The 24,603-nt window shown below is 40.8% G+C and overlaps 1 protein-coding gene across 1 annotated transcript in view; it reads right to left on the bottom strand.

Annotated features, from left to right (window-relative positions):
* LOXHD1 (lipoxygenase homology PLAT domains 1) overlaps positions 1 to 24,603 on the bottom strand; it is a 177,407-nt gene that overhangs the window by 29,003 nt on the left and 123,801 nt on the right. The window contains exons 27-35 of the mRNA XM_063453877.1: positions 24,361 to 24,512; positions 22,412 to 22,516; positions 20,921 to 21,049; positions 17,647 to 17,811; positions 15,619 to 15,800; positions 5,992 to 6,108; positions 3,621 to 3,783; positions 1,650 to 1,804; positions 527 to 736 (exon numbers count right to left, since the gene is read on the bottom strand). Of these exons, the coding sequence (XP_063309947.1) occupies positions 527 to 736; positions 1,650 to 1,804; positions 3,621 to 3,783; positions 5,992 to 6,108; positions 15,619 to 15,800; positions 17,647 to 17,811; positions 20,921 to 21,049; positions 22,412 to 22,516; positions 24,361 to 24,512 (1,378 nt within the window). The remainder of the gene's footprint in view (positions 1 to 526; positions 737 to 1,649; positions 1,805 to 3,620; positions 3,784 to 5,991; positions 6,109 to 15,618; positions 15,801 to 17,646; positions 17,812 to 20,920; positions 21,050 to 22,411; positions 22,517 to 24,360; positions 24,513 to 24,603) is intronic.

The following is a 24,603-nucleotide window of genomic DNA, read 5'->3' as shown; positions in this document are numbered from 1 at the left end:
GCTAATTATACTGAAAGGAAGGATACAAAAGAAATTCCTACAATTTTAAATATGACTTAGAGTAAAGATGTGACTATTATCCATTTTTAAGTAAATATCTATTTTGTCAACACTGGACGGATAAACAGACAGCAGAATACTATAATTATAGAAAGTTATTTTTAGACAGCTTCAACAGTTATTGCATTAAACTACTAAACTATTTTAGTATCAATTCTAATACTATAACATCTAATCTTTGGTTCCTTAATATTTTCAGTCTGTGTTCTCTGACAAAGCACAATCAAGGTCACAAAACTGCTATAGTAGATTGCACACTCCTTTGTCGGCAGACTTTTTTAAAACTCAGTTTCATGTCCGACATACCTATAATGCGCTTTATTGATGGACAACCCTGTTTTTAGTTGTTAGTTTAAAAAAACAGTAAATGCTCGAAAAGATCCTGGTAAAGGCCAGCTCAATAGCACAGATTCATCTTCTCGGCATGTGGTAAGAGGCTTTAATGCTAGCGTAAACGGCTCAATACCTTTTCATAGAGAATTCTTTCAATTTTCTTGTCTTCTTTCTTGGTGGAAAGCCAACGCTCGCAGAGAAATAAATATGTTTCCTCTGTGCTCTCATTTAGGATTTCCACTCTCTCCAGGTACCAGTCAGCATTCAACATAGTATTATCATGTCGAATTCTAATCTTGAAGATAGTTCCGAGGTCAACAGCTTCTATGACAAATTTATCCACCTAGTAATGGCAGAATGAGGGCAACGTCACACATTAATGCATCAATGTGCATGGTCATTATAATATAAACATATATTACAATATTAGTCATTATTAAAATATGTTTATTTTTATGTAAAGGAATTTATAGAGGTAGAGGTTACTTGCTATACCATCTGGCCATACCACTTATGCTTAATAACGTGATGCTACAAATTGTCTAACAATGTGATTACAAAGCCGTGAGTCCAAATCTTGCCAAAGTTTTAGGACTTCACTCAACAACATGTAAATGATTCATCTGTCATCATATAGCATGTTTTTAGTCATAAATATTCTGAATGGACCATGTTCCATAAGCATGAGAACTTGATCATGATGTTCCTGTACAATTCACTGTCACAAAAAGTGTACATATGTAAATATAACTAATCTTAATGCACTGTTGAAACTTGTATGTCGTAACCTGGGCAAGATTACATCAAGGCAGCAACTGCTATTGTCATTCTTCTGATTCTCAGGTCCTTTCACACTAAATAATCACTAGAAAAGGAGATGAATTAGGGACAGTAGTCCCAAAGAGCAGCTGCTATCTTGAAGTGCACCTCCCACCAATCGTAGGTAGACAGGATATGTCTACCTATGTCCAAGAGTAACTGTAAACATCATACCATGTAAAATAAACATAAAACTGGAGAGCCTACTAGGAGACAATAATGTAGTCTACTGGTTCTGGAGCAATTCAGATTTCTTCAGTCTCAGAGTTTAGAATTATGTTTTCAGATTCCATGAAAGGGTTTTTTTAATAAATGAGCAGTGGACAAGGTTAATGCTTTAATCTTAAAGACAAACACAAAGTTAAAGTGCCTATCAACTGCTTATCAGATATCTATCTGAGCAGCCCAGTTAAAGAGTTCACGCAGACCGTCATTACCTGTCCTCTCTCAAACTTGTTGGAATTGGTTTCCGACTTGCTGAGCTTTCTCTCACCCGTATCTCCCAAATCTCCAAAGATGGTGAGGAAAACATTGGCATCTGTTCCAGCCCCATAGATGTCACCGGTGAAGACGGACACGCTGTATGTGTGCGCTATGAAGACAAACACACAAAGGATGTTCCAGAAAATTAGATTCATGCATATCATATATAGAAAAGATTGAAGAATATGTATTTTTTTAGAAAAGTATCATCTTGTCTTTTTTTCTCTATATGGGCCAATGAAGAACCAGTGCTCTGTGGTACAATTATTTTTAAAATGAATATTATTTAGTGTGTGGACAGAGAAAGTTGTCTTTGCTTCTTCAATGGGGGGAAGGAGGAGGGCATCAATCACCTTGTACTCTAAACAGCTAGGAGCCTCTACCCATCCTAGCTCCGAGGTTCATGTTGAATTACTAAACCAGTTGTAATGCCATTGACTTTCTATTGCCATGTCTCTAGTATTATTATAATTCTTCTGCATTCTTAAACCTACCTTGGAATGACCATTGTTGGTCATTGTTGTTGCTCTATGGTTTATATTGCCCTAAAACCAATAAAGTACAATTTAAAAAAATGGATATTATTGAGGGATATTATAGGACATTATGTTGGCCTTGAAACTGATGAACCTTGCTTGAATCCACCATCTAAACGATTGAGGGGATGCTAATTGCTAATTGCAAACATGCTAAATAATTCTTAGCTTCCCTTATGTGGAAAGGGGAGGACGTTCCTAAGCTGTTCTTCTTTGATTCATTTGCCTACAACACAAAACACACAGAGTGGATAAAGGAAGCCCCATGTTGTGTTATTGAACCCCCACTGCTTACCACAAGAGTGAGGCGACTGATGGCAGAGCAATAGTGAGATAGTGAGAAAACTGCGAGTCCTATAGAATTCTCTGAAAATTGGAACCCATTTATTTTATATAATGTAATAACCCTATTGGTAGCACATAACATGGTCATATATTTTTATGCAGTACCATCAAAACGTGCATTTTATTTTATTATTACTATCAATAAATTGCAAATTCTGAGGTTTTGCAATCTGTAGTTATAAAAATCATTACGTTGTGAACATAAAAAAAAAAAAATATCAGTTATGAGCTTCAGTTCCTCTATACATTAGACAATAAGCCAGGATTTTCCTGAAAAAAGGCAATTAGAAAGATAGAAGTTTGTGAAAAATGTGGGGTCTTTAAAAAAAATATTTTGATACCAATTTATCTATAATTATACTTACCAATGTTATGAGTTAATGAAAAGCACAAAGAAAAATAAGGCAATCCTGTGCAGATGGTTCATTCTTAGATAAAGGTTAATATATTGGTGAACCACATTAGCATTTATTTTGTCAAGTCTCATTTTTATAGACCCTTTGACACTATTCATACCATAAATCAATAAGAATGACTACAAATCTCAGACTCATGAGGTCAGTTGTGGCTGTGATAACCATAGAAAAGCAGGAGGAAAATCTGAACGTGTTAGTGAAACAAGAGGCTCTCCACTCTTTAAACTACTGATGACTGGAACCCCGTTTGACAATCTCTAATTTGTTAATTTATAGTTCAAAATCTTCTTGACACTGGTAAATTATGAGATATGGTAAGATCTGTCAGTGGGTATTACTAGGAGTAGATAATAGACATCCTATTGAACTCATTGAAAAATGGATGTCTCTGTTACACAATGGTGGTCTATCATCATAATGTAGTTATTCAATGTCAGGAGAGCATGGAAAATCTCAAAGAGTCTCTACGACTCAAACCACAGCAAAAGGGCACAAACAATACATTCTTGAAATTAGAGAGTCATGCTCTTATTTGGATTTCCCATAATACATGCTTGGCATACGGCAAAAGCCATTAGTTATGCCTACTGCCTGCCTTACATCTCCTTAGATCTAGCTATAGGCTTACTTTCCAATGCATCTTCTACTTCCATCTCAATTTGTTTCAAAGTTCCGTCTTTCATAAGCTTTTCAGTATAGATATCTGATGGCACCAGTTCTCTCACTGTTTCCCCATCATCCTCGGATTTGGCAAGCCATCGCTCACATGGGAATATAACAGTCTGAGACCCCTATTAATGTTTGTGGGAAAACAAAAACATTAACCGTCACAATAAAACACAATAAGATCAAAATACATGTTAATTTTGATTGCCTACAGCTACACAGATGTAGGATTCATTATTATGGTCAAGATTAAAATGATGATTGAACGAGCAGTAAAATAGCAAAATCACAAATTACTGTCATAGCATAAATGTGAGGAAATAAACAGAATTGGTTAGAATGAACACAAATATGTGGCATACATATAATAATCATGAATCTTATATTCACTTGTCTTTTTGGATGTGCGATAAGAGAAAGTGTTCCTTGGAAAAGAATGTGATCCAATGGCCTTCCCTATTCCCTCATTCTGTGCATGACTGCTGTGAGCCGTGGCCTTCCTTATTCCCTCATTCTGTGCATGGGCTGCTGTGAGCCGTGGCCTTCCCTATTTACTAATTCTGTGCATGGGCTGCTGTGAGCCAGTGGCTTTCCCTATTCCCTCTTTCTATGCATTAGCTGCTGTGAGTCGGTGACCTTCCCTATTCCCTCATTCTATGCATGGGCTACCATGAGTTGGTGATCTTCCCTATTCCCTCATTCTGTGCATGGGCTGCTGTGGTTAATTTATACATGAGGAGCACACTCCACTAACTTCACATATTGCAGTTTCTATGCCTTACATAGAGCCCTTATAGTACATCAGATGATAATGTTGCTGAATTATAAATCATATAATAAATCTGTCCAAACAAAGCTACCAAATGGGCTTAGCAGAATTGCTACCTGAACCTAGGCAGTGGTAGGGGGAGATGAGATGGTTGCAGTGTGAAAAATATTGTTAAACTGTTAGATGTCTAGCATCAATGTGAGAACATAATAACAAAATTAAAGGTCTGCTACCTACTTGTTGGCTATCAAAAGGGGGGTATAACCCCTATCACCATTTTACACAAGAAAAATCTGGGCAACAAAGCAACATACATAAAGTTAAAAAGATTAAAAAAACAACAGCTAGTACGGAGTGTGGATCATGTTGCAGATCCCTAACCTCCTCTTGGAACAAATGGAACTACTATACATAAATCCCATTGATGTACCAAGGACATGAGGAAGGTCAGAGTTTCTTCTGAGGATTCGATGGGGAGGACAGTTTCCTCCTTGCTTACCACCAATGACAGTGGTGTTGTTCAGCGATATTCTACACCAGCTTCACATAATTGACGTGAAACTCCACTTAGGGATCGTCTCCATTGCAGGTTTGCTCCAGGTAAGCCCTGATAAGAGGCAATTGGCTATCTTCAAATGCTAGTGGAGTTTTGCCTTGTACTGCTGTCGTGATACATCACTTGTCGTGAAATGTTTGACAGTGGAGCATTACATCTCGGGTGGCTGAGACTACTTTTCCTTATGTATAGCAGTCAAGTTGACAAAAGCTGACAATGGGCGGAGTTTAAAGCAAGGTTTTGTTTCAGTTTCCAATCAAATCTACCCACGATCCATCAGTAAAATCAATCGCACAGACGAGTAGACAGCAGACATGATAGGCAGAGTAAAACAAAATGGCTGCTTTCAGATACGGAGATCTGGCACAAGGAGGAAGATATAATAAATTGAAATAAAGGCAAGTGGCGACGAAGCTTAATTATTAAAATACTGGAGGCATAAGGAAAGGAAAACTAAATGAAAAAAGAAGCGACATTGCGGCTGCTTTTATAACTAGACTAGATGACCCTTAGCAATGCAGGATTTCAGGAACATCTCACATTTAACTAGATGATTGAGCCATTGGTGCTCCTTTATTCTTGGTAGGTATTTTAGCATAAAAGCTAGAAATACTACCTCACCTGTCTACTGACACAAATTGAACGTTCTTAATATGCTAAGCAGTACGAAAGAACATATTTCTTTTTTATTGGGACTGTTCAATGACAAGGGTTCTGAACAGCAACTAATGCTCCAAACTCTCAGCAATGTCTGATGATACTGATTTAATCTGTCAGCACATGACCTATCTTGTCTCTAACAATCACCTTAGATGAGATTTGTAGAGCATAATACCTCCATGTGATAAATCACAACCTTTGTGTGTTTCATACAGGCCATGGTGATATTTCCATTTTTATCGTGTCTGTGTGTATTCCAGGCAATCATTTTGCCTGTAGCTTCCCATCTCTGGATTATATGTACTTTTTGCTGCATATTTTTTTTATACACTATTTATGAGTGTATACCTTTCCATTAGGTAATAGTCTTCTGATCTCCACCCTGTCCAGGTGCCAGCCTGCGTTGATCCCCTTGTCATTGTGCCCAATTCGGATTTTCTCAATGATGTCTCCAATGTCTTCTAGCTGCAGTTTGAAAGAAATTTGTATTATTTAGACCATGCAGAGAACTTTTTGGACAGTTTGCTAGCTCAAAAAAACAACAACAAAAACACCTATCTTCGCAGATGTTAGACACCATATACTTTTTATAGAAATATCGCACTGCTTTTTCATGAACTCTCTATTTGTCAGTAAAATGCCAAAAATGTAATGGAACCTGAATGCCCATTAAATTCCAAGCACAACGATCCTTGACAGGGCTGTCAGAGATCGCTGTCTATGTGCTCCTGAATTATCTCCTGCCATCTATACCATCTATTACACATGCTGCAGCCTTTAAACTATACATTTGTGGATGCATTGTATTAATTATATAATAAAATATTATTATTAATAGTACATTCTGTACAGAAAAGCATGTGTTGTGTCTATAAAATATTAATATATACAGTGACTGGGCCCCCTGTGATGAAGTCAGCATGAGAGGAAGTGACTGCCTCGGTCACTTCCTCCCAGCAATCACAGAGAGCTGCAAGAGAGGAGGAGAAAGAGAGGAGAGAGTGGGAACTCTGTCTCCCATCAGCCTGAGTCAGCCACTGGACCCCATGGAAGTCACCCTCCTGAACCTAAAAGGTAGGAAAAAGGAGGGTGACTAAACATTTTGCATGTGTGTGTGTTTGTGTTTCTGTATGTCTGTATGTGTGTGTGTGTGTGTGTGTGTCTGTAGGTATGTATGTGTCTGTACGTGTGTGTGTGTCTGTACATATGTGTGTCTGTTTGTGTGTATCTGTATGTCTGCGTATCTGTATGTCTTTGTATGTCAGTGTGTGCCCTATGTTTCTGTATGTGTGTCACTGTTTGTATCTGTATGAGTGTCATTATGTGTATCTGAATGTTTGTCATTAAGTGTCTGTGTATCTGCATGTGTGTCTATATATCTGCCTGTATGCGAGCCTATGTAACTGCATGTGTGTCAGTGTGTGTCTGTGTATTTGCATGTGTGTCAGTGTGTGTATCTGTGTGTCTGTATCTGTATGTGTATCTATGTATCAGCATGTGTTATATGGTGTGTATCTGCATGTATGTCAGTGTGTGTGTTTGTTTATCTGCATGTGTGTCAGTGTATGCACCTGTGTGTCTGTGTAACTGTCACCCCACCACACACACTGTTACCCACCTTCACCCTGCCACACCCACAATAACTCCCCCAATACTGTCACTCACCCATGCCATACTCACCTCCTATCGCTCTGCCATGCACACCCTATCACACTCACCTTCTGTCGCACTGTCACAATCACCCTCCTAAACCTGTCACACTCATTCTCCATCACTCTGTCACTATCGCCCCCTTCAACCCTGCCACACACCCTATCACATTAACCCCTCCAATTCTGTCATACTCATCCCCCCAACCATGCCACACTCACCCTGTGGGTGTGAATGAGATACGTGGAGGGGCTGGAGGGGCTTGAAGGTGACACATGGAGGGGCTGGGGAGGGGGTGAGATGTATGGGGGGGCCCAGGGAAAATTTCGCACCGGGGCCCCATGGTTTCTAGTTACACCTCTGAATTAATATATATATATATATATATATATATATAATTTTTTAAATATATAAATACATATTTAGCTTATTAAAAAAGAAAACCTCATAGTAAATACGTATTTTACATCTGGTGCTAAAGTGATACTATAGCTATGCAATGTTGCAAAGATTAATAAAGAAGGCAGCCTCATAATTCATTCTGATAAAACTCCCAAGATTATGAGCAGCGCACTATTAACTTAAAGGGACACTATAGTCACCAGAACAACTACAGCTTATTATAGTTGTTCTTGTGTCAGAGTTGTTCAGAGTGTTTTCATTACTGCCTAGGAACACCTCCAGTGGCCACTCCTCATATGTACGCTCTGCATCTCTAAGAGGACATGCTGATTGGCTAGGGTTTGACCCTGCTCTCCAAAACCCATAAAGTATTTACTTATTTCTTACCAGCACCCAGGGACTTAAAGGAGCATTGGGTACCTAATGCTTTCCTATGGGCTTCTGCGTCACATGACCAGTTTTACTTGGCCAGTGCAGCAAAATCGCCACTAGTGACTGTCAGGGACACTGCACCTAGACCGCTTCATTGTGATGAAGTAGTTTGGGTGACTATATTGTCCCTTTAATAGTATTTTTACATTTTTTTTAACTATAAATATTAATTGAAGCCATAATTAATGCACCATAAATTTTTTTCCCAACAATTCATAACAAGTAATTTTCAATCTATTTATGGCATGTATTAGGTTAGTAAATTACTGCTAGCGTCGGAGTCACTCAAAACTGTCTAAGTTTCATGTAAAATATAGTTCACAATCATTTGCAGTTCTGCCGACACCATCTCAGTTAATATTATTATTATTCTTTTATTATTGATATAGCGCCAGCAAAATCTATAGCGCTGTACAATGGGTGAACTAACAGACACATAATTGTAACCAGACATATGGACGCACAGGAACAGAGGGGACTTAGGTCTTCGGCAGAGCGATGGGGCTTTAACGGGACATACTTGTGTATTAGGAAGGATAGGTAGGTTGGAGCAGCATTATGTAGGGACTTGTAAGCAAGCACCAGAATCTTAAATTGAGTCCTATATCTAACTGGAAGCCAATGTAGGGACTGACAGAGGGGGTGGGGGAACACGTGGGACGTGGGAGGTGCGGGCAGACAAGAAAATGAGCCTTGTCGCCGCATTCATTATAGACTGCAGCGGTGCAGTCTTGTCACGTTCACAGTAAATGATGTGGAACACAACTGCAGATTTCTTAGGACTTCGATCTTTTATTAAGACACTTAGATGGAACTGAGACTTCAGTTCCAGAATTACAGGTACTGTTTCTTTAAATAATAAACGGTTTGTTTCATTCAGCAATGACAAGGTTCAGAATTCATTAGAGTCCGTTATTCTTGTTAACAGTTCATATTATAAGAGATTGTATACATTGGAATTATCAGTAGCAAGACTGGTGCAGCAAAACTTATTACTTGTTTTGAGGGATGCTGTAGCAGGCTTGCTGGACAACTTGATAGCAGACTTTAGTATGAAGAAATAAGACTATCTGTAGCAAGACAGGTACAGCTGAACTCAGGGCCGGACTGGCCCACCGGGATACCGGGAAATTTCCCGGTGGGCCGCGGCACCTGGGGGCTGCACTGACCATGTATGTGCCACCGGGTGGCCGGTCCGGTGGCACACACTCTGAGGGGGCCAGCCGGCGGCCGCATTCCACGCTGGAGCCGCCGGACCGGCGGCACTCCTGTCAGGCTGTCACTAGCGCTGGGGGCTGAAGGAGGAGGGAGGAGCATGTCTCTGTACCATGCTCCCTCGCGGTTCCCACAATTCTCAGCACAGAAACCGCGAGGGAGCCCCTTCAGCCCCCAGCGCTAGTGACAGCCTGACAGGAGTGCCGCCGGACCGGTGAGGCTGCCACCCGGTCCGGCGGCTCCAGCAAAAAACCCTACTCACCACTCGCAGGTAAGGGGGGGGAAAAAAGAGAGAGAAGGGGGGGGGGGAAAGAGAGAGAAGGGGGGGGGGGGAAGAGAGAGAAGGGGGAAAAAAAGAGAGAGAAGGGGAAAAAAAGAGAGAGAAGGGGGAAAAAGAGAGAGAGAAGGGGGGAAAAAAGAGAGAGAGAAGGGGAAAAAAAGAGAGAGAGAAGGGGGAAAAAAAGAGAGAGAGAAGGGGGAAAAAAAGAGAGAGAGAAGGGGGGAAAAAGAGAGAGAGAAGGGGAAAAAAGAGAGAGAGAAGGGGGGAAAAAGAGAGAGGGAAGGGGAAAAAAGAGAGAGAGAAGGGGGAAAAAAGAGAGAGAGAAGGGGAAAAAAGAGAGAGAGAAGGGGGGAAAAAGAGAGAGAGAAGGGGAAAAAAGAGAGAGAAGGGGGGAAAAAAGAGAGAGAGAAGGGGAAAAAAGAGAGATAGAAGGGGAAAAAGAGAGAGAGAGAAGCGGAAAAAATGAGAGAGAGAAGGGGAAAAAAAGGAGAGAGAAGGGGAAAAGAGAGAGAGAGAGAAGGGAGAGAGAGAGAAGGGGGAGAGAGAGAGAAGGGGGGGAGAGAGAGAGAAGGGGGAGAGAGAGAGAGAGAAGGGGGGAGAGAGAGAGAGAGAGAAGGGGGGAGAGAGAAGGGGGGAGAGAGAAGGGGGAAAGAGAGAGAGAGAGAGGGGGGAGAGAGAGAGGGGGAGAGAGAGAGAAGGGTGAGAGAGAGAAGGGGGAGAGAGAGAGAGAGAGAAGGGGAGAGAGAGAGAGAAGGGGGGAGAGAGAGAGAGAGAAGGGGGGAGAGAGAGAAGGGGGAGAGAGAGAGAAGGGGGGAGAGAGAGAGAGAAGGGGGAGAGAGAGAGAGGGGAGAGAGAGAGAGAAGGGGGAGACAGAGAGAGAGAAGGGGGAGACAGAGAGAGAGAAGGGGGAGACAGAGAGAGAGAAGGGGGATGAGAGAGAGAGAAGGGGGAGACAGAGAGAGAGAAGGGGGAGACAGAGAGAGAGAAGGGGGAGACAGAGAGAGAGAAGGGGGAGACAGAGAGAGAGAGAGAAGGGGGAGACAGAGGGGGAGACAGAGGGGGAGACAGAGACAGAGGGGGAGAGAGAGACAGAAAGGAAGAGAGATGTGGGGGAGAGAGAGACAGAGAGGAAGAGGGATGTGGGAGAGAGAGAGACACAGGGAAAGGGGGGAGAAAGATGTGGGGGAGAGAGAGACAGAGGGGAAGAGAGATGTGGGGGAGAGAGACACAGGGAAAGGGGGGAAAGATGTGGGGGAGAGAGAGACAGAGGGGAAGAGAGATGTGGGGGAGAGAGAGAGACACAGGGAAAGGGGGGAAAGATGTGGGGGAGAGAGAGACAGAGGGGAAGAGAGATGTGGGGGAGAGAGAGACACAGGGAAAGGGGGGAGAGATGTGGGGGAGAGAGGGAAAGGGGGGAGAGATGTGGGGGAGAGATGTGGGGGAGAGAGAGACAGAGGGGAAGAGAGATGTGGGGAAGAGAGATGTGGGGAGAGAGAGACAGGGAAAGGGGGAAGAAAGAGACAGAGGGGAAGAGAGAAACAGAGGGAGAAAGGAGAGAGACACACAAGGGGAGGGAGAGACACACAAGGGGAGGAAGAGCCCCACGAGGCTCTTCCCTGCCAGCCGATCTCCCTCCCCGTTCCACAGGCACCGTGCGGGCAGCCGGCAGGGGAGGGAGGAAGAGAGGACCGGGAGCTCAACCTGCAGCTCCTCTGCGTCCTTCTCGCACGAGCACAGAGCATTGCCGCGGTTACCACGGCAATGCTCCGGCTCTCACGAGAGTGAACTCTAGCCCTGGAGCTATGGGCTAGAGTTCACTCTCACCACTGCGACCACCATGAATTCCTGGTGGTCGCAGTGTTGAGAGTGAACTCCAGCCCATACACACACTACCCCCCATACACACACTACCCCCCATACACACACAACCCCCCCTACACACACTACCCCCCCATACACACACTACCCCCCCCATACACACACTAACCCCCCATACACACACTAAGCCCCCATACACACACTACCCCCCCCTACACACACTACCCCCCCATACACACACTACCCCCCCATACACACACTAACCCCCCATACACACACTAAGCCCCCATACACACACTACCCCCCCATACACACACTACCCCCCCATACACACACTAACCCCCCCCATACACACACTACCCCCCATACACACACTAACCCCCCCATACACATACTACCCCCCATACACACACTACCCCCCCATACACACACTACCCACCCCATACACACACTACCCACCCCATACACACACTACCCCCCCATACACACACTACCCCCCCATACACACACTACCCCCCATACACACACTACCCCCCATACACACACTACCCCCATACACACACTACCCCCCCATACACACACTACCCCCCATACACACACTATCCCCCCATACACACACTACCCCCCATACACACCCTCCCCCCCTATACACACACTACCCCCCATACACACACTACTCCCCCCATACACACACTACCCCGCCATACACACACTACCCCCCCATACACACACTACCCCCCCATACACACACTACCCCCCAAACACACACTACCCCCCATACACATTTACACACTGCCCCATGCACACATTGCCCCCCACACACATACACAGCCCCATACACACACATTCACAGCCCCCCCCATACACACACACACTGCACCCCTCACACATTGCACCACTGCTCCAATACCCTACTACAGCCCCATATCCCAGCAGACCGCAGGTCGCGACGCATTATGGGGCTGGTAAATATTTTTTCCCAGGGCTGCTTTTAATTCCCAGTCCGGCCCTGGCTGAACTTGAATAATACTTGATTTGAGGAAAGCTGTAGCAGGCTTGCTGGACAACTTGATAGCAGACTTTAGTATAAAGAAATAAGACTATCTGTAGCAAGACAGGTACAGCTGAACTTGAATAATACTTGATTTGAGGAAAGCTGTAGCAGGCTTGCTGGACAACTTGATAGCAGACTTTAGTATAAAGAAATAAGACTATCTGTAGCAAGACAGGTACAGCTGAACTTGAATAATACTTGATTTGAGGAAAGCTGTAGCAGGCTTGCTGGACAACTTGATAGCAGACTTTAGTATGAAGAAATAAGACTATCTGTAGCAAGACATGTACAGCTGAACTTGAATAATACTTGATTTGAGGAAAGCTGTAGCAGGCTTGCTGGACAACTTGATAGCAGACTTTAGTAAGTTGAAATAAAGCTTTAGCATTGTTAGCTCTTAACTCAGAGACTGTAAGTTACTTAACTTCTAGAAGTAGAGGGATTGTGTCCCCAGCTCTCCTCTGAGGCGGTTGCTTCAGTGAATGGTTGCAGAGAGTGCTGGCACCTGTCTGTGATGAGGAGAGATGTTGGGGACTTGAATATTCCTCCAGTCCATTCCAGTAGCGAGTGGTCGTCTCAGCGAGGTATGTGAGCCGGTGAGTTTGGCGCGGTACGCGTTTCAATAATCCAGCGTCTATCAGCTGGTGCGGTCGCATTAAATAGCAGACCGCGTCAATGGGGGTGTGGCTAAGCTCCGTCAAACCCGGAAGCATGAGGAGACTCAGGAGGCTTAAGGCCTGACAAGTCTGGGAACACTTAAGACCACTGAGAAGGGGATTGCAGTAGTCAAGGCGAGAAAGAACAATGACATTGACCGGCATCTTAGCCGTGTCTGGTTTTAAATAGGGGCGGATGTGAGCTATGTTATTGAGATGGAAGCGGCAGGATTTGGTGACCGAATGGACATGAGGGGTGAAAGAGAGGTCGGAAAGAGAACACCTAGGCAGTGAGCCTGCGAAATAGAGGTGATGGTGGCACCGTTGACTTTGAGGGAGGAAAGACCAGAAGGTCTGTTTTGGACAGGTTGAATTTAAGGAAGTGAGCAGCCATCCAGAGAGGCAGTCAGAGACACGAGTCAAGATGGGCAGAGAGAGATCAGGAGAGGACAGGTAGATTTGTGTGTCATCTGCATATAAATGATAATGGAAGCCAAAGGAGCTGATGAGTTTACCAATGGAGGCAGTATAGTTACATAGTTACATTGTTACAAAGCTGAAAAGAGACTTGCATCCATCAAGTTTAGCCTTCCTCACATATAGATGGAGAACAGTAGGGAATGCCAACAGAGAGGGGTTATGGACAAGAGGCAGAGCCAGAGAAAGAAACACTAAAAAACCGCTGGGAGAGGTAGGAGGAGCACCAGGAGAGAGCAGTATCTCGTAGACCGAGATTACGGAGAAGAAGAAGCTGTTGATGATCAACAGGGTCAAAGGCAGCAGAAAGATCAAGGAGAATAAGGATAAAGTAATGGCTGATAGATTTAGCAGCGATTAGATTGTTGGATACTTTGGTCACAGCTGTTTCAATAGAGTGACAAGCGTTGAATCCAGACTGAAGTGGGTCAAGCAGAGAGTTGGATTCGAAGAAGTCTGTCAATTTTGCATACACAACTCTCTCAAGGATCTTGGAGGCAAACGGCAGTAGCAATACAGGGCGGTAGTTGGATGGGGAGTTGGGGGTCAAGGTTCGTTATTTATTAGAATTGGCGTTATAGTTGCATGCTTGAAGGGTGAAGAAAATGTACCAGAGGAAAGGGGGAGACAGAGGAAGAGCAAGAGAGGGAGACAGAGTGCAGATGAGATATGAGGGAATAGGATCGAGGGAACAGGTGGTGGGGTAGGAGGACCGGAGCAGAGCAAGAACCTCTTCCATTGTAGTAGGTGCGAATGAGCATAGAACAGTGGAGTGAGTTGGGTTGGGTGATGTAATGGAAGATGAATTGGAAGGGCAGGGAGAGAGGATAGATATCTCTTCCCTGATTGTAGAAATCTTCTCAGTGAAGTGAGTTGCAAAGTTTGAGGCGGACAGGGTGGTAGGAGGAGTGGGAGCAACAGGGCGAAGGAGAGCATTAAAAGTGTTAAACAGGCATTTGGGTTGGCGGACAGTGTGTTTATGAGGGTGTTGAAGTAATTTACTTTTGCAGAGGAAAGAGCCAGAGTGTAGGAGTGCAGCATACATTTATAGAGGAGGAAGTCAGGTGAAGAGTGAGACTTTCTCCAACAACATTCAGCAGTACTGGAACATTTTTTGAGATATCGGGTCAGCTTGGTGTGCCAGGGTTGTAACTGAGAACGCTTGCTGAGTTTAAATGTAGGAGGTGCCATGATGTCTAGTTGAGAGGATAGAGTGAAATTGTAGAGTGAGGTTGCAGAGTTAGGGCAGGTGAGATTTGAGATGGGTAAAAGGAGAGTTTGGAGTTTGGTGGAGAAATGCAGTGGAGGTTTCTGCGAGGTTGGAGAGTTGAGGGTTGTGAAATTTGGGTAAGGGGTGTGCCGATGTCAAAGGTCAGTAGATGGTGGTCATATAGAGGAAATGGAACATTGGAGAGATTAGAGGTAGTATAGATATTGGTGAAGATGAGGTCAAGAGTGTTGCTGTATGAGTTGCTGAAGTAGACCAATGTGTGAGGCCGAAGGAGGAGGTTACAGAGAGCAGACGGGAGGCATCAGGGCAGTTGAGGTTGTTGATTGGGATATTAAAGTCCCCAAGTATGAGGGAAGGAGTTCTAGAAGCCAGGAAGAAAAGTGTTCAATGAATACCCTCGCGATGACCGGGGGGGTGGGGGGGGCCGGGCCATAGATGATGGCAATTCCTAAAGGAGTGGGCTTAAATATGCAGACAGTGTGAACTTCAAAGGAAGTAAAGTATAGGGCAGGGGCAGGGAGGATAGGTTGAAAGGTACATTGAAGAGAGAGTTGAGTCTGGGAGAATGTTAGTCCACCGAAACATAAAGAAGCTGGAGGAAAGCCAGGTCTGAGTGAGTGCTAGTAGTGTGAGGGACTTATAGATGAACGTGTAAGACCAAATAACCCATTTTGAAAATCTATTATTACAAAATACGTATCTGTTATTCTTACTCGTGTAGTTATTTAATGGGAGAATTTCATGATCTACCAATCTGTACCTCAACAATGAACTGGTCCACCGAGTTCCTTTCAAAGTACATTCTCCTCTCCCTCTTGTTCACACACAGAGATTTCTGTTGAGTACAAACTCCGTCTCTCCCATAAAGAACGATGAAAACATCGGCATCAGTCCCAGCTCCAAATATGTCACTAGTATAAACGGTGATTTCATAGGGTACAACTAGACACAAAGAAAGTGGATATCAGTGGATATCTGGAGTCTTTAGACTGTAAGCTCTTGAGAGTAAGACATTGCTTTTTCGTTATTATTTATGCAGATTAACTTGTTTGCAAAACTACTGCATTGCATCGCACAGTGCAAAGAAAACCATTCGCAACATTTTGCATCATAAGTTAAGGTATTTGCTCTATGGACTAAACACAATTCTAATTCTAGAATGGACTAGACTGCAATTCAGGCCTGAAAAGCAACACACCACAATACCATCACATGACCTTGTGACATGCACTTATGAATATACATCAATGACTAAATTGCATTTTTTTTTTGTATAGAATGATCTATTCAGACTGAAAGCCAATCGTCTGCAGATTACTTTAACGAACAGGAAAAAAGAGATTAAAAGTATAAACTAAAGTATAGTAAACACGTTTTTTTCTTCCCTTAATGAATAGAATCGATGAATACCATTTCAAGCGATAGAGTTCGCAATGTCCCATACACTGTATAAATAATCCACTACATGCAGAGAGATATTTAATGAATCTAGTAAAGTATAAGTAATTAATTAATTAACATTAATGTAACAGATCACATGTGTCTAAACCTACACTCTTCTTTAATTCCAACAATTGAATTTTGCGAACAATATTGTCCTCTCTTTAATATTTGTGGGTAATGATTGCTATCTGTAAGAAAAACTTGTCAAATAATTTACTGTATCTACAGAAGTCACTAATGAAGTCTATGGGACTTTTTATACATAAATCATTTGAAATGTTTTTCTAACGGATTGGGATAATTTGAGACACTTATCCAAAAATATTAAATTGAGGTCATGATAAGACAAACAGAGATGTCCCTTTCTTCAGTAATGCTTCAATTCAGAGCTTGCTTGCATGATGTATTTTTTTTATTGACTACTCAGATAAATAGGACAAGATGAACAATTTACAAATGGCTTTATTTTTAGAAAATTGTTGAAATTCAAGATTCAAATTAATAGAACAAAGAGGAAACAGACAAATATTTTTCTCATTCTATATTAATCCAACAAAACATGAAATGTACTGTGTCTATTTAGACAGGATCACATACTTTAAAGGATCACTATAGGGCCAGGAACACAAACATGTATTCCTGACCCTATAATTTTAAAACCACCGTCTAGCCCCCCTGGGGCCCTTATGCCTCCCTAAATATAGTAAAAATCTTACTGTATTCAAGCCTGAAGCTGTAACTCTGCGTGCTGTTAGACTCATAAAAACAAGCAGTCTGCTGACATCATCAGAAGTGGTAGCCTGATCCAATCACAGTGTTTCCCCATAGGATTGGCTGAGACTGACAAAGAGGCAGATCAGGGGCAGAGCCAGCATGATTCAAACACAGCCCTGGCCAATCAGCATCTCCTCATAGAGATGGATTGAATCAATGAATCTCTATGAGGAAAGTTCAGTGTCTGCATGCAGAGGGAGGAGATACTGAATGTTTGGATGCATTTTAGGCAGCCATGATCCAGGAAGGATCTCTAACAGCCATCTGAGGAGTGGTCAGTGAAGTTATCACTAGGCTGTAATGTAAACACTGCATTTTCTCTGAAAAGACAGTGTTTACAGCAAAAAGCCTGAAGGTAATGATTCTACTCACCAGAACAAATTCAATAAGCTGTAGTTGTTCTGGTGACTATAGTGTCCCTTTAAGTACAGTTATGTAAATATTTCATAGACTTCATCAGCATACTTTATGGGTTGTTAAACATGTATTATGCAATATGTTAGAATATCCTTTGACAGCAATGTTGTCATCTTACGTACTTGTCCTATGTTGAGGGGTACAGGGTACTTACATGGCACATACTGTTCAGTCTGTAGCTCAGAAGGAAAAAGGTATCTTTCAATAGCTCCGTCATCTTCAGTTTTATCCAACCAGCGACCACAAGGGAATTTCATCCGCTGACCAAGGGAAGGAGCATCAATTTCAACCCAGTCCAAAAACCAGCCAGCAGAGGTCCCTAGATGAGCACAATGTACGGTATATCAATTACCAATGTAGCCAGAGAGCATCATTTAAGATGAGAATAAGGTGGGTTCCATTTATGAAATTACCGTAATACCAGTCTGAAGCCAACTATAGCTGATGTTATATTTAACAGGAAGATTACTCACTAAATACACCTATTGATCTATTACGCAATAACTACAGCTATTATGCATCTATTGACCTATTACTAACTACATTCTAGCTATGTTTAAAGGAATTGGTTTTGTATTAGAAGAGAATCCTTAAAATATATAACTACTTCTCTCAAAAAAGTAACTCTGGCCTTTGTGCAATATGATACTCCACAGAGGTATCCCTCTCCTATTATTTAATGATGTCTGATGCCACACTTAATGGGACTTTATGCCAAGGCAAAGTAAGACATCACATGGAAACATGTACAAGGGGAGGAGGTGAAGGAGGGGGGGGGGGGGATTCCTTGGATTCTTCATAGTAAGAGTACTCAATAGTTTCACTACTATTTACTTTTGGTAATATTTTACCTTGTTTTGATGATGATATTAATTTTATTGTGACATTAAAGGGACACTATGGTTACCAAAACAACTTTAGCTTAATGGAGCAGTATTTGTGTATAGATCATGCCTCTGAAGTTGCAATTATTTGTCATTCAGGAGCTAAATCACTTATGTTTCTGTTTATGCAGCCCTAGCCACGCCTTCTCTGGTTGTGACTGACACTCTGCATGAAAACAAAATGGTTTCACTTTCAATCAGATGCTAACTTAATTTAAAAGTTGGTTTATCTCCTGCTCTGTAAATTGAACTTTAATCACACACAAGAGGCTCCTGCATGGTCTAGCAAGCAATTTACAAACCAGGAGAGCTCAAAATTAATTAGATATAGAAATTCAGGAAGTGTAAATATTAGATCACTTTTTACAGGAAGTGCTTTGGAAAGCTGTGCAAGCCACATGCAGGGATGTGACTAGAACAGCATAAACAAAGTGATTTAACTCCTATTTGGCAGATAATTGAGCAGTGAAACTGCAGGGGCATGATATATACCGGTGGTTCCCAAACCAACCCTTAAGACACCCCTAGCAGCCCAGGATTTAGGGATTACACAGTTTTTAGAAGAAAAAAAAAAAACACCTCAGACACAACTGGGTAATCCCTACATCCTGGACTTGTATGGGTGCCTTGATGTCTGGTTTGGGAACCACTGATCTATACTGCTTCATTAAGCTAAAGTTGTTCTGCTGACTATATTGTCCCTTTAATAAATGGGCAAATTGACTAGAATGGGTGGCAATATAAAAGATAGAACTGGAGATTAGTAGCTGATTGCTTGTACCATCAAGGCATAGAAGCACTTGTTAGATTTATTTTCCTTCTGGTAACAATATATATTGACAACCAGAAGTGTCTAGTTTTATCATCTAGTGTGCATTATTAACAAAAATTATAATAACAATGGCATACTCACATATATGAGAGAGACAGTTTGAGGGAGAGATTTACAGGAAGAGTGTTTAAAAAGAGTTCAAAAGAGAGAAGAAGACGTGTGTATTAGGGGGAATTGTGCCATCAAGGGGTTTTGTAGACATCACAAAATTTGCATTAGATTCCTTTGACACACACTTCACAATTATGCATCTTTGACATTGCATGAATTTATTCAATGTAATTAATTGGTATAATTTTTTTTTATTGATTAATGAATTTCATTCTATAGGAACCATATATAGATGCCATACATTGCTCCCTGCTATTCCAGCTGCTTTATAATGCAACACACAGGCACACACATACAAACAAACAAAAATATCATACTTATTTAGCGAATTTTAGAAAGAGCACATATGTTGAAAGAGCAGGCAATCTGCGGTTTTTCTTGACTCACTGCAGCTGTTTAAAATCCATTTTATGAAAATGATTAAACCTTATCTAAAATATCTGGCACAACTTTCTACATTACCTTAAACAACTCCAAACTTTTCAGACAAATAAAGGGGAATTTAGGCCAAATGTACTCTATTAATCATTCTGTTTGTGATAATTATAACTGAAAGACAAACTGAATTATCCATTATCCCAGAACCTCACAATTTAAACACAAGGAGTTATTAACAATTATTAGGCGGCACCACATTCACTCGTAAATAGCTACCCTTTAAAAAAAATAACAAAATGATGTATCAACAAACATGCAAGCAAAAATGTCGAGACATTATCCAGAGCGCGGACCGCCTAAAGAAACTTTAAAGCTGAACAGTCACCTCTCTGGAAATGGAACTTCCTTATTCACTCAACCCAGTAATTGCTATTGATCTGTTTTTTGGGGTGAGAAGTGTGGAAGTAAAATACAAATTCCATCTCAGAACCTCTGTGCTCAGGGGGACATCATAACCGGTTTACTCAAGAATGCTAAAGCATCTACAGAGCAATGGTATAAAGCGCATGCACAGTCCACATTGCATTCCTTCCGTACTCTGGGGATTAAAGTACTTGATACTCTAGACATTAAACAACGAAAAAGATTCAGCCCATAAAACCTTACTTATTTTAACATGCGTTTCAGAGGTGCACGTAACAGATCTGTTTCTCTACCATTGGCCCAGCCAACCCCTCTGCATTTCGCAACATGTTAATGAAGTAGTTACATTCACGGCTGGATGTTTGGTAAGGCTCCAGTGGGTGATATTTTAAAAAACATTCTTTCAATATATATTTTACCTTTGGAATAATGGTTCAATATAATCTTATAGCTATATTACAAATCAAATGAGAAAAATACACCTGTTTTAAAATAAAAAAAAAAAAAAAAAAAAAACATTGTAGTGGTAGGACCCAGGAAATACCAGGAAGCGAGAAAGGACTAATAAGCCAGTAGATATGTACATTTCTTTTTATATATATATATATATATATTTTTGCAAATATTCAATTAAAGTTTCATATATTTTTGTAACTAAATGAAAAAGGTAGAATAACGAAAACCTCCTTCAAGATCCTGAATTCAGTATGTTTCATAGCAACCTGTTTATCTCAAACAAAGTACTCAAGCATAAGATCAATGAAAAGGTAATTTAAAACAAGCCCACTCTGCTCTATTACCTTTGTTGTCATGTCCAATTTTTAGTTTTGTGAGAGGCCCTATGTCTACAGCCTCCACAGTAAACACATCAACCTGTCCTCGTTCAAACTTATTCTTGTTTGTTTTTGAGGCTTTTAGATTCATGAAACCTGAAAGAAAATGGAAAGAGCCTGTTATGACAACAATATGGGCCATTCCTGACGGTTAATACATGGTGGCATTAAATATATCCTATAGGCATTGCCCAAATAGTGCCAGGTTTACACAACAGATAACATTATGTGGTCAATGACGATTGTTTAAAAAGTCACTTTTAGTTGAAACACTAATAAAATAGAGATCAGATGATCAAGATATACATAAACAACATAGGTAAAATGCAAAAAAGTTAAATAAATAAAAAAAATTAACTATATAAAACTAAGGACAGTGTGAACCCCATTTGTGATAGGCGAACGCTTGTTACTTTTGTAACACTTGTTTTGCTGATAATGCGTATTAAAATTCTAACCTAAACAAATCAATACCAACAAGGTGTATACATATAGTCCATATATAATAAAGCATGTACGTGCTTAAATTGTTTTTAAATTGTTCCCCAGACAGTCTACTTGGCCCTATATTCGAATCACAAATGACAATTTTTTTTAACATGGTACAGGAATCAACTGCGTATGGTGTTTACTTCTAGAATATTTGATGTGTGTTAAACTAGGTAAGAACTATAAGGGGAAGCGTCCTTTTATGTACATTCATTTTGGTGAAAAATGGCTGAATGGAAAGTTCGTAACTCAATGTGCAACATAGATGAAATTAAGAGTATGATTAGCTACTGCGAGATGCCTGAACGGCATGGACAGCAAATCATTTCTATATGTGCAGTTAAAGCTAAATCAGCACGTTTACCTACTCCTACATTATTTTGTGACCACAAAAAGTCTGCAGTCTGTACACAGTCAAGAACATTCAAGGTACAGAACACTTATTACAAGTTTTCGTAATATATAATGTGGGGGCCTGCACCCATTTTTGCAGATTTTGTCTAGTTTCCTGAATATACCATTATTTAATATAACAATAACTCATGAACAGGTACGTACAAAGTAATAACAATTGGGGGAAAACTTAAAACATGCTGGTATTCAAATGTTTTCTATATTTAAATAGTGTACAGTTTAAGCTGAGACATTTTACTCTATAACATTTATTAAACAAAAATAAAACAAAACAAAAAAAAAACACATTTTGAAGTATTTTCTGATAAGAAAGTCTTCAGGAAATGACACCAGCTCATACAAACCGACTAATAACCAACAAAAAATATAAATATTTTCTAATTGGTCATTAGATGATTAAAACAATACAAGAGTGCAAAGAATAAAGATGCTGCATTTGGCACGTGATTTATTTGCGTTTTTTTATTGTACATACTTCTACTCCCTTCCATTTCTTTAGTATATGTATATCTTAGATTAGTGCAATATAACATACTGCTGATGGCTTTTACATACCCGTATCATCTTTCTCTCCATAAAGCATAATGAATACATTGGCATCCGTCCCAGAATTCTTCTTTTCCCCAGTCTTAACTCTCACTGTATAAGTTGTTGATTTGGCTATAAAAAATAACATGAAATGAACATGTTTAACTATTTAGTCCCCTTGTTTACTTGAATTAAACTAAATTCATGCATTTAAATCAATGCAATTTGCTTTCTTATCTAATAACTCAGGTATAACATCAGATTAGATAAAAAAAAAAAAAAAGGGAAACATGAAATTGTACTTATTAAAGTTAAACTGCATAAGCCATCTGTGGTAACCAAATTACAGCAGTGTGTATGGTAAAATGTAGGCACCATAGCCATGTCAAGGCACTAAAGTCAAGGCACATGTCATAGCCATGTCAAGGCACATACATCTGGAGTCCGTTGTCTCTGAGTCTGAGTTTACTTACCATTTAGTGGAGCCCACTTCTAATTATGATATGGTAAACGAGGAGCTATGCTTCCTTTTTGCGCAATACCCGCTCATGCCTGGAATTGTGGCATTCATTGGCTGAGAGAGCTCAGCTGACACTCACCCAATCACTGCCTGCTACCCCTGGTATGGTATGGAGCAGAACATCATCTGCCAAATCATCATTGGAGGCTGAGCATGTGGCTTCTGGGGACTGGGAATCTCTACTAACCAGTAACTAAACCTGGCACCACCAGAATCCAGGCACTGTAACAACTTCAATCCATGAAGTGGCTATGGTGCCTACAAAACTCCTTTAAAAAGCAGTAGATGCTATATTGTAAACAAATGTATTCCTATGCACACACATAAATAAAGTCAATAACATAGAAACCTAGATTTCTGTATTCATTTTAAATGTTTTCATGTATTTGAACAAACCAAAGCATGAAATAGTACACAAAAAAAGAAAAAAAATCCCCATCATAGATTGTACGCTCGTTTAGGTTTAGGCCTTCTTCATCTCTTGTCTCTGTAGTTTTTTTGTCTGTCAATTACTATTTATCAGATATCCCCATTCTATAATTGTAAAGTGCTGTGGTATATGCTAGTAATATTATTAACAATAATAATAGTAATAATAACCATTAACATCCTGTATGCCAGTAAGGCAAAACACTATCCACTTATTTTGTTTGTTTGTTTGTTTGTTTGTTTGTTTAATGACTTTTTTTAAAGTGTGTTAGTTTGGACAGTCACTAAAGGGTTTAAGAGTTTGAGCATTGAGAGAGAGGTTCATCTTTTAAGTGAATAAAATAAATTAAAAAATTACATAAATTATCTGTGACTATAGCCAAGTTGCTAATGTTTCCAAATCAGCTTATGTTAAATTTGAAAATTAGGTTTTTAATTTACTGTTAAGTGAAAAAAAACAGAGCCAATTTTTTTTTTAGTTACATGTGAGGAGGAATTTCGAAGACTTTTGTCTTAACTCCAAGATAATTTTCAGAGAAAAAGAAAATCATTACCAAGAAACATTTGCAAAGTAATAAAATACATTAGATATTTGCATAAACACACTTACCAAGAGTGGGAGTTATGAATGAGGCCATTAAGGGGTATACAAATCCCACTATATGCCCTACTGGTGATGTGGCAAAGGGTCAAGTCCTCCCTGAAATCGGGTGGGTTTCCAATTCAACCTAGCTGAACAGCAATCACTTTGCTTGAGCGAGTGTAGTGATGCACTTGCCCTTTGTGGAGTGGTCTCTGTGTCCCAAGAAAAAAATTGGGATAACATAATGGGGACACAAGCTTCAGATGACCCTGGAAATCCAGGTCTGTGGGAAGGTTTGGGAGTTTACTGTTTTATTTCAGTTTGCTTTTTTATATTGTTTTAATGATGCCATGTGGCTGGAGACAACTAACAATGACCCATCAGTTGGTGGGCTGTAACTCCATCCATCAGAAGCAACAAACCTAAAGACTTTCCAGCACAAACCTTTTTGTTCCAGTCCTAGTGTCGCAAGAGACTGTTCTTCACCTTCACCATCGTCTTTTTTCATAAAAGCTTCATTAACTGGCACAAGCTGCCTAGAAATCTGTCCATCGTCTTCATCCACGGCTAGCCACCTCTGGCACGGGAAGAAGTATCTGCAGGTTATAAGAATAGTTTTAGGCAGGAAACCAGACATTATATAAACACAGGTATTTGGCAGGTGTCTCCAATTCCATATATCCTGTA

Source organism: Pelobates fuscus, chromosome 5 (assembly GCF_036172605.1).
Source record: "Pelobates fuscus isolate aPelFus1 chromosome 5, aPelFus1.pri, whole genome shotgun sequence".
NCBI classification, from domain to species: Eukaryota; Metazoa; Chordata; class Amphibia; order Anura; family Pelobatidae; genus Pelobates; species Pelobates fuscus.
The sequence above is the reverse complement of the archived record's forward strand: the minus strand, read 5'-3'. Positions and strand labels throughout refer to the sequence as shown.